This window comes from Bufo bufo, chromosome 7 (genome assembly GCF_905171765.1).
Source record: "Bufo bufo chromosome 7, aBufBuf1.1, whole genome shotgun sequence".
NCBI classification, from domain to species: Eukaryota; Metazoa; Chordata; class Amphibia; order Anura; family Bufonidae; genus Bufo; species Bufo bufo.
In genome coordinates, this window is record NC_053395.1 from 37368103 (window position 1) to 37379119 (window position 11017).

At 43.4% G+C, this 11017-nt stretch overlaps 1 protein-coding gene across 1 annotated transcript in view; it reads left to right on the forward strand.

Annotated features, from left to right (window-relative positions):
• The window catches only part of BAIAP3 (BAI1 associated protein 3), a 143532-nt gene extending 135335 nt beyond the window's left edge, over positions 1–8197 (forward strand). The window contains exons 29-33 of the mRNA XM_040440180.1: positions 2397–2480; positions 5188–5308; positions 6132–6255; positions 6751–6956; positions 8097–8197. Coding sequence (XP_040296114.1) covers positions 2397–2480; positions 5188–5308; positions 6132–6255; positions 6751–6956; positions 8097–8197 — 636 coding nt within the window. The remainder of the gene's footprint in view (positions 1–2396; positions 2481–5187; positions 5309–6131; positions 6256–6750; positions 6957–8096) is intronic.
• Positions 8198–11017: the final 2820 nt, after the last annotated feature.

Genomic DNA, 11017 nt, shown 5'->3' on the forward strand with positions numbered 1-11017 from the left:
CCCCTTGATATGCCACACCTGTGAGGTGGGATGGATTATCTCGGCAAAGGAGAAGTGCTCACTGACACAGATTTAGACAGATCTGTGAACAATATTTGAGAGTAATGGGTCTTTTGTGTATGTAGAAAATGTTTCAGATCTTTGAGCTCAGCTCATGCAAAATGGGAGCAAAACCGAAAGTGTTTATATTTTTGTTCAGTGTAAACAGATTCATCTTGTACTGATTTTAAGCTATATGTCATTTTCGTCTCCATTCACACACAAAGTGAAAAGATTCTGCTGATTCTTCAATGGAATCTGGATGTGGCTCATCTAACCTCTAAAGACGGTCATGGGACCTCATAGTCCAGCTCTACCTCAACAATTGTCATCAGCGATCCCAAAATGCACTGCTGACCGTTCACAAATCGTGCACTTAGCTTTGTGTCTGAACAGAGAATAAAAACATCATAAAGAGGTGTTTTTTCTTGGCATGCCCAAGAAAAATATTTTATTCTTTTTATGTTAATAAGGGCTTCAGTGCACTGACGGGTGTGGCCAGCACTGGAAAGCTGAGGTGCACCGAGGCTGGGCCCCACCCCTAGTGCACTGAATCTTCCATTTGCATAAAGAATGTCTTTTTTTCCCTATGGTATCATTTTAATCAGCAGAATCAATAGGGTCAGTCCTGCTGACAGATGCACTATAAAGGGGTTTTCCGGGATTTTTACATTGTAAGGGCATGTCGGCTGGTGCCCATATTGCGGCCTGCAAACAGCGGGTCCGAAATATACGGGCATCGCATGACAGATGCGGACCCATTCACTTGAATAGGTCGGCCATCTGGAAGGTGCAGTGGGGAACGGAGGCATAGAAGCACTACGGAGTGCTTCTGTGGGGTTTCTGTCCGTGCCTCCGCACGGCAACAAAGTAGTGCATGCTCTACTCTTTCATGGTGCTGACCGTCGGATGTGGATCACTGACCCCATTCAAGTGAATGGGGTCGTCCTGCGCCTGCATACGGCGGCCCTATGGTCGGTGCCCGTGCGTTGTGGACCGACCAGCCCTTAGTCTATCCTCAGGAGATCGTGGAGGTCTGACTCCCAGCACCCCAAGCACAGCTCCTTCCATTGTATAGCGGCTGAGCATAGTATTGCAGCCCAGGCCCATTCAAGAGTCCTAATTGCTGACGAAGTGCCGCGATCTCCTCATACACCGCTGATCAGCGCGGGTTTCGGGAGTCGACCCTCACTGATCAGATAACAATGACTTAGGCCTCCTGCACATGAACGTTTTTTTTTCCTGTTTTTTGCGTTCCATATACGGAACCATTCATTTCAATGGATCCGCAAAAAAACGGAAGGTACTCCGTATGCCTTCCGTTTCCGTATTTCTGTTCCATTCAAAGATAGAACATGTCCTATTATTGTCTGCATAACGGACATAGATAGTACTGTTCTATCAGGGGCCAGTTGTTCCGTGCCACAAAAAACTGAATGCACACGGACCTCATCTGTATTTTTTGCGGATCCGTTTTTTGCAGACCGCAAAATACTGAAAAAAAACAAACGGTTGTGTGCAAGAGGCCTTAAGGCTTCTGCACAGAAATGTTTTCTTTTCTCTGTTTACATTCCGTTTTTTGCGTTCCGTATACAGAACCATTCATTTCAATGAATCCGCAAAAAAAATGGAAGGTACTCCGTATGCCTTCCGTATTTCCGTTGAAAGATAGAACATGTCCTATTATTGTCTGCATAACGGACATGGATAGTACTGTTCTATCAGGGGCCAGTTCTTCCGTTCTGCAAAAAACAGAATGCACACGGATGTCATCCATATTTTTTGCAGATCCGTTTTTTGCGTACCTCAAAATACTGAAAAAGCCATTTTTTTTTCTCCGTTTACGTTCCTTTTGGCGTTCCGTATACGGAACCATTCATTTCAATGAATCTGCAAAAAAAATTTAAGGTACTCTGTATGCCTTCCGTTTTCGCAAATTGGCCGCAAATCACGTTCCGTGGCTCCATTCAAGTCAATGGGTCTGCAAAATAAACGGAATGCATGCGTATGTCTTCCGTATCCGTTCCGTTTTTGCGGAACCATCTGTTGAAAATGTTATGCCCAGCCCAGTTTTTTTATGCTGTTTAAACATTATTGTATGCTTCAGTTTCCGTTTGCGATCCCGAAAAAAAACTAAGGATCAAAAATGGAACGGCAAAACGAAACGGAAGCACTGCTGAAACAAAAAACTGAAAAAGAATACGGTCGTGTGCAGGAGGCCTAATCCTGAGAAGCCATTCATATAAAAATCCTGGAAAAACCCATGAAATTACAATGTGTCGTATATTATATATAGTTATTAAAAAAAAAAAAAAGGAAATATTAACAAACTTCCTGTATTTTCTTCCACTGTTCAGTTCTTAGAAGAAGAGCTGCGTCTGAATAAATGTTCCACAAGTGAACTTATCGAAAAGTACTATCTGGATAACATTAAGGAGCAGGTAATCACGTTACACACTGGATGTTCCCACATTCTTTAATATTCGTCTTTTAAAAGAGCTTTTAGCTCTCCAGCAGTTGTGAAATTACAACTCCCAGCATGTGCCCTACCAGCATGGGAATGCTGGGAGTTGTAGGTTCACAACATCCAACGAGTCATACATTGGAGACGGCTTCTCTATGGCCTGTAGACTTAGTCGGGTACGTCTACACAGTGAGGGAGACTCATACTGTGACTGACGGCCGGGGGGGGAGATTAGTCTTGCCATACATACAACGTAAATGTTGGCTGAAGGCTCTTTTGGTCAACAGCTATTTCTCTTGACTCCACCATGTACATGCAAGCTCGCATTGGCCAAGTCTGCATGTATATTTCAAAGGTAGAGGGGAAAAGTCGATGCCAAGACCCCTGCATGAATAGAGGACTAGGCGAGATGAAATCCAATATATCCCATCACTTCTTCCCCCAATTAAAGGGCATCTGTCATCAAAGTTTCACCTTTTTAACCCTTCCCATAGCTTTCTAGCAGCCTTACAGTTAATTAAAACGTTACCTTTATGAGCAATCCTGGACTTATAAAACCGGCAAAAAACAACTTAGTAGCATATGCAAATGAGGGCTCGCAAGTGCCCAGGGGCGGCGTTACCCTTGTAGGTGCCCAGCTAGCTCAGCCTTATTGTCACTTCCCCCCGCCCATTCTTTCCCTCTGCCCTTCCCCATCTGCCCGCGCTTGAGCACTCAGTCCGTCGGCCAGGGCATGCGCATTAATTACTGTGATGCCGTACAAGGAATGGGCATCGCAGTGCGCATGCGCCGGCCGTCGGACGGACTGAGTGCGCAGGCGCGGGATCTCGGCGAAATAAGAAGTAAGTAGATGTAAGTGGGAGCAAAACAGATCCCTTCAGCTGCCAAGTGCATATGTAACAGGTTAGCCAGTTTCATAGGTACAAAACTGCTGACAGATGCCGTCTAAGAAGGCTCCATACATATAAGGCTACTTTCACACTTGCGTTTGGGGTTCCACTTGTGAGATCAGTTTGAGGGCTCTCACAAGCGGCCCCGAACTGATCCGTTCATCCCCAATGCATTCTGAATGGATAAGGATCCGTTCACAATGCATTAGTTTGGCTCCGTTCCGCCTCCATTCCGCTCTGGAGGCGGACACCAAAACGCTGCTGGCAGCGTTTTGGTGTCCGCCTGGCCGTGCGGAGCCAAACGGATCCGTCCTGAATTACAATGCAAGTCAATGGGGTCGGATCCGTTTGACGTTGACACAATATGGTGCAATTGCAAACGGATCCGTCCCCCATTGACTTTCAATGTAAAGTCAGGTTGGATCCGTCTGACTAACAATTAGACTTAGACTTTTTTTTTACATAGAATGCAAACGTATACCATTGTTTGCATTTATAGGTGCGGATCCGTCTGTGCAGATACCAGACGGATCCGCACCTAACGCAGGTGTGAAAGTAGCCTAAAACTGTCGAAATTTGCTGACTTCTATCATTGGTCTATGACGAGTTTTAGAGAAAGCGCATACAGCTCTTGCATGACAGTGACAGTAAAAACATGACTGACTGCCAGGGAGAGCTTACCGAAGGAAGAGGAAGACTCTGGGTGACCAGTGGACAGAGACATTAGCCCCATGACACTTAATATCGCTGACAATGGTGCCTGTCAGACAGCTACTTCCTGCCTCAGACACAGTTATTACTGATAAGGATGTAGGGGCTCGGTCACTTTTCATTTTTATTAGGAGGTTAGCTATAAGGCCTCTTTCACACGGGCGAGAATTCAGCTCAGGTGCAATGCGGGAGGTGAACGCATTGCACCCGCACTGAATCCGGACCCATTCATTTCTATGGGGCTGTGCACATGAGCGGTGATTTTCACGCATCATTTGTGCGTTGAGTGAAACATCGCAGCAAGCTCTATATTGTGCGTTTTCCACTAAACGCAGGCCCCATAGAAGTAAAAGCGGATGGGGACCCGATCTTTATTATTTTCCCTTATAAGATGGTTATAAGGGAAAATAATTGCATTCTTAATACAGAATGCTAAGTAAATTAGGGATGGAGGGGCTAAAAAAATAAAAATAAAATTAAACTCACCTCATCCACTTGTTCGAGCAGCCCGGCTTGTCTTTTTTTTTTTAAGGACCTTTGGTGACATCACTGTGCTCATCACATGGTCCATCACCATGGTAATGGACCATGTGATGAGCGCAGTGACAACACCAAAGGTCCTTTTCCTCCCAGGTCCTCAAAGAAGAAGAAAGAAGACAAGCCGGGCTGTGCGAACAAGTGGATGAGGGGAGTTTAATTAAATTTTTATTTTTTTAACCCCTCCATCCCTAATTTACTTAGCATTCTGTATTAAGAATGCAATTATTTTCCCTTATAACCATCTTATAAGGGAAAATAATAAAATCTACACAACACCGATCCCAAACCCGAACTTCTGTGAAGAAGTCCGCGTTTGGGTCTGGGTACCAAACATGCCGATTTTTCTCACGCGCGTGCAAAATGCATTAAAACGCTTTGCACTCGCGTGGAAAAATTTTGCATTTTCCCGCAACGCACCCTGTCCGGCCCTCACACGCGACGCCTATGTGAAAGAGGTCTAACTGAGGCTATAACGGGTGAAGGGATTAGTTCTGCAAAGACAGAAGGCGCTGTGTGATCATGACACGACGGTGTGTTTTCCAGAGATCAGCCGAGCATAGCAAATACGGAAGAATTAGCGTTAAGTGCTATTACGAGACCTCAGAGCAGAAGCTGTATGTGGAGGTGCTGCACGCCGCCGATCTCATCGCACTGGATGCAAATGGTGAGCAAAGTAAACAGGTGAAGTGATTATTCCAGCATGTCCGGAGTTATTTTACGCATTATAAGCTGTGAAAATCCCCATCAGCTGCTCCTAATACAGAAAACATGTATATAGCCCTGAGGAGGATTAGAGGGACTGGATACAAATGCAGCAATGAGAAGTATTAGGTCCGTGAGGGTTTATAGCCTCCGTCGTCGGCTGAAAAAGAGCGTCTCTTATTTTGGAGGGCCTGGCCTGCGTTTGCCTTAGGGCTCATGCACACTTCCGTAAGTTTGGTCCGCATTTCTTTGCGGCTTGGATGCAGACCCATTCATTTCAATGGGGCCACAAAAGACAGAGCCAGCGCACCGTGTGCTGTCCGCATCCGTATAACAGTGCTGCAGTCCTGCAAATAAGATAGAACATGTCTTATTCTGGTCAGTTTTGCGGACAAGGATAGTACATTTGTATTGACATAAAAATGGCAGCATGCACATGGCCAGGATCCGTGTTTTTTATCTTACACAGATGCTCCATTGATTTCAATGAGAACTGTGTAATGCTTCATTTCTCCAGGGGTGGAGCTGTAGGGGAACTAAACACTTGCTGCCCGTTTCACCCACAGTTTACAGCCGTGGTTCTCAGTAGCGGAACACCCTGTGATTAGTTTACCGTCAGGGACCCTTACGGGATGCACATAGCCAGTGCCCGTGTTTTGCAGATCCCCACTGCTTATCGTAGAGATATAGGAAAAGCTTGTCACTCACAGAGACGCTCTCAGTAGCATTAGATGGGCTGCAAAATACCTGCAGGTCTTTTCTACGTCTTATGCTTTATCCTACAGGTCTTAGTGATCCCTTCGTCATCATTGAGCTCTGTCCCCATCATGTTTTCCCCATGGTCAAAAGTCAACGAACACAAGTTAAAGCCAAAACCTTACACCCAGTGTATGACGAGCTGTTTTATTTGTAAGTATACGAGTAACAGTCTCTGTAAGGAGTCTTTAGATCCATCGTGACCCATGCTGCACCTACTCTGTGGTTCACCCCACCTCTGAGACCCATGAACTAAAGTGACCACTGCAATGAGTAGAAGCGATCACTTGTCCCCATACAGTTGAACACTCTATGGGGACAGGGACTACCAGAGATATCCAAGTATAAGTGCTCGGCTGTCTCCGACAGCCCCAAAGAGTTTCGATAGAGCGCCAGTAGGCATGCATATGCGCTGCTCCATTCAACTCTAAGGGGCTGCCGAAGTTAGCCTGTGGATAGGGGATAGCTTGTCTTTATGAGACACCCCCCCCACTAATTTCAGAGGCATACAAAGAACCAATAGGTAACCTGTGCAAGCGACATACACATTCCATGCAGATGTTGTTTTGCTATACGTAGAGGAGAAATTTGTTGATGAATATCTAATAGAAGTTTTGTGCCCATAACACGCTGTTATCGCTTCCGCAGCTCAGTGTCGTCAGAGCAGTGTCGGAGGAAATCCGCCTGCATTGTCTTTACCGTCATGGATCACGACTGGCTCTCCACTAACGACTTTGCTGGTGAGGCTGTCCTCCCTATGAACGTCATCTATGGATTAAATCGACCTCACATTTCAGGTGGAGTGAAAAACGTCCAGCCCACAGTACTGAAGCTGACAAGACCTAAGGCCAACGGTAAGGAAATGCAGAAGTGGGGGGGGGGTCAGCATAAAGATGCACACATTTTCCCTCTTTCGTTCATAAAAAATAAAATATATTTATTAGTTTTAGCAACAGTATAACGCACTGTGTAAAATATACAATTTTTTTTTCCTTTGTGCTTTTAAACAAAAGTAAAAATATATTAATAGGTATTTGTTTATCTATATTTAGAATAGCGTGGTTATTTTTTCCTGTGTAAAATATACAAATGCACTTTTTTTTATAAAAAAAAAAAAGCAAAAAACTTAAAATGTCCAAATTTCCCCAAGATGAATACATTAAGGGGACAACATAAAAATAGTGACTTTGAAGGAGTTTCTAACATGTTGGCCCAGTACAACATCTGTACTGGGAGTAGGGTGCATAGAGCCAGCAACAGAAAAATAGGCCACCAAAATCTAAAATGCACTTTAGTCTTTTGAAAACTTGTGGAGAGCCCAGCCAGTAGATAAATTACACAAATAGTATCCATTTTCATGGTATAAAACATACGGTAACTGTTACAAAAGATTAAGACAAAATATTTCCATAACAAAATAAATAAAAAAATTGATAAGAGAAAAATACACATTACTTCATAATTTTAAGTTTTTCCTTAAATACTTTTTGAACATTATATCTGTCATCTAATGGCACAAAAGAAAGGTCTAATGTGTCCTGTAAAAAATTATATCAAATACATGTAGGTTGGCTCAGAAATTAAATTACTGTATTTTTGGACTATAAGACGCACCTAGGATTCGAAGTAGGAAAATAAGAAAAAAAAAAAAAAAACTCAGATCAGACCCCAAAACAACACCCCCCCAAGCTCCATCAGCATGAGATCAGACCGCCCCAGCCTTCCATCAGGACAGAGTGCAGAGCGGGAACAGGGAATAGCTTTTGGACTTTTGAGTGAAAAAAAAGTGCGTCTTATAGTCTGAAAAATAAAAATACAGTAGTTATTTGCAGTTAGATAGGGCCATTGCTAAAACTAAAAAAAATTGTCTGGTTAATGGGAAAGGGGGGGGGGGGGGCTGACAGACACTCCGGTAAAAAAGTGATTAATAAACTGAAGTAATTTATAAAGTTTTGATAAATTTCCCCTAATTTTTCTTCAATTCTATTCTTCAGTGAGGTCAATACTGAAGATGCTGGACGGCAGAATAGATAAGGAAGCACAAGATTTTGTGAAGAAACTTCGGGAACTGGAGAAGTTTATGGAAGATGACTGAAACGCTATTTATACTGTAAAAAAAAAAAAGTAAATATCTTAACCCCTTGGCTGCCAGGGGAAGACAACACAGTCGTGCTGTATTGTGTCAAAAACGCCTTTGGAAGGGAACCGATGAGGCTTACATAACTTTATGACTTTTCTTTGTCATATATTGTTAAGTTTTTGGTCCGTTTTTGAGAACTGAAGTTTTAAATATTAAGTGTTTAATTGAATATTGTAGTAATCGGTATCTCATGGAATTAATTTCTGTTTCACCGACCAAGTAAAAAAATTCTTGTCTTGAATCTATTCAGTGGAAATTCTGGGATCCATCAATATCCAATACCAGGCATGGAGTACATAGAAGATGATGACATGGCAAAGGGTTTGGTGCCATCTGCTGGCATGTAAAATACATACAATTTTCACTCGGATGGATATATAAAACTGAGAACGTTCCCCAGATTCATGTAGTATAACATCCAACAACAGCATTCGTATTTTCTTCCAGCCTTATTACGAATAGCGTAAAATATCTGTAGGAAGCAAAATACTCCAACCACAAATACACAAATAACCTTTTTAAAAGGGTGTACGTAAGCAGTTTTAATCATGCTAAACTGCTGACAGCCCTAAGCAGGGGCTGGAGACAGCAGTAAAAACACACCTTTTGCGGATCTTTTCTCATCAGGAGGAGTGTAAATATGATGTTTTATTCTTTCACTGTGAAATCCCCTTTGCTTTCTGTATTGAGCGGCTTTACAGCCCCTCCCCTCTGACTGAATGACAATTATAGTGGTCTCCTGGTTGGATGCTACAGCTGTCACTCGAGCAGAGGGGGAGGGTCCGTGAGGCAGCTCAATGCAGAGGGCACTTCACACTGAAGCCCCACCTCCTGGGCACTTGGTAAGAGCAGAAATTGGCAGAATAAAACTTTATATTCTTTCTACTCCTGATGAGGAACGCTCCACAAGGTTTGTACTGCACTCCCCAGCCCCTAACCTGATGCTCCCAGCAGTTTAGAATGGTCAAAACTGCTGACAGAGTCCGTACAAAGTAAACTTTCACTTTTTCAGATCAATTTTTGGGTCCAACATTCTTTACTCATGAAATTTATCATAAATCCTTATAGCATTTACAGCCCTAAATCCCTTGCACAGGAATAGATCTAAAAGATAGCATGCTGTCTATTTGCAGTCACCACCAGGGGGAGCTTAAGCTTTTGTTGTATAATGTTTCATTACTCTGTTCAATCTTTAGAATGTAAGCTCCACCTAGTGGTGGCTGCAGGCAGCACAAATGTTATCTTTTAACTCTATGCAGGAAACTTGGAGCTCTGTATGAGAAAATGGAACTCAACCTATTATAAAAAATATATTACAAAATCAATCAGCACAGAGTTGGGTGCACATTCCTCTTCATTTGTTGGATGCATACCGGTATTCACTTTAAATCTTTGTTAATGGTAACAGAAATAACGGTCACTACTTGCCGGTAAGATATGGTGGGCTTAATAAATATCTAAATAGGTATAGAGGGTCCCACAGGGCAGAGGCAGTTTTTGGACAGATCCCATCCCATAATTCCAGGGTATATCTATTGTAATCAAGCTGCCTTCCCATCTACTGAATGGCACCAGAATTTCCCTGAAATAGACGCCATGTTTGCATTTCGTTTTGCTAGCTGCTAAAATGAAAAAAAATACACGTAATTGGCTTGTACGGTTTCCTCCGTGTTTTTAATGGAAATGTAGAGTCCTACGTCATACAGATGAGCTTTTCTGAAACCTGAGCCTTTGCTGTAGTTGTCCATTTCAGCTCTGTGGCAGGAATAATACGTGTGCGATGACACTTGTGATGTAACGTTCGTATGCTGACGATTTACACATCACGGGCTGTGACACTTGTTACGTGGCGCACGCTCGCACTCACTGGATCCTGACCATCTCTAAGTACAATAATCGGGGGTTCTTGTTCTAAGTTGAATGTAGAAAATGTCTAAATGCTAATGTTTCCAGAGATCAGTATGACAGCGTACAGTACGTTTTCCATGTGGGACTGAGATGTTTTATATTTGTATTTTACATTGTATTAATAAAATGTGAAATAACGGATGATGTCGTCGTCTCTAAGTGTCCATTATACTGCTCCATAAAGGTTACTTCAGTATTTGGGACTACATTAAGGCTAGGGCTACACGGAGACATGTGTTCTTGACCATAGACATGTGTTGCGCAACATTCATGTCGCTCAAAAGTCCAGCGACAATTTTTATAATAATAGTCTATGGTGTCGCAGAAAAATCCATCTTGGATGTATTTTTTTTGACTGTCGCAGCGCGACACCATAGACTATCATAAAAATTGTCGCACGACTTTTGAGCGCCGTGCAGCCCTAGCCTAAGTCCCTGAAGACAATGCGTATCTTTGATTAAAGGGAACTTGTCAGCAGATTTATAATGCCCTAGCCATAGGCAGCATGAAATACCAACAGGCTCATTAAGAGCCAGCATACGTCCCAAACTTCACCAGCCAATGGCTGGCCACCTCTGGGTACTTAAAGCACCTTCCCCTAGGGGAGGGTGTCTGAGCAATAGATGTCCTAGAATGCTAGTCTCTGCGGATGTGTACTGTTCGTCTGCCCGTGTCCCGACCTCTTGCTGATTGCTGACTAACTCTCCACTGCCTGACCTGTACCAGATTACTGTTTTGACCCTTTGCTGTCTGCCCTGACCTGTTTCCCAAATGCACACAAGCTCTGCCTGCCCTCACCCCAGTCTGTTACTGACTAGGAGTCTCTGACCCCCACAGGTAAGCCGTCAACCACACCGGGGCTACTCC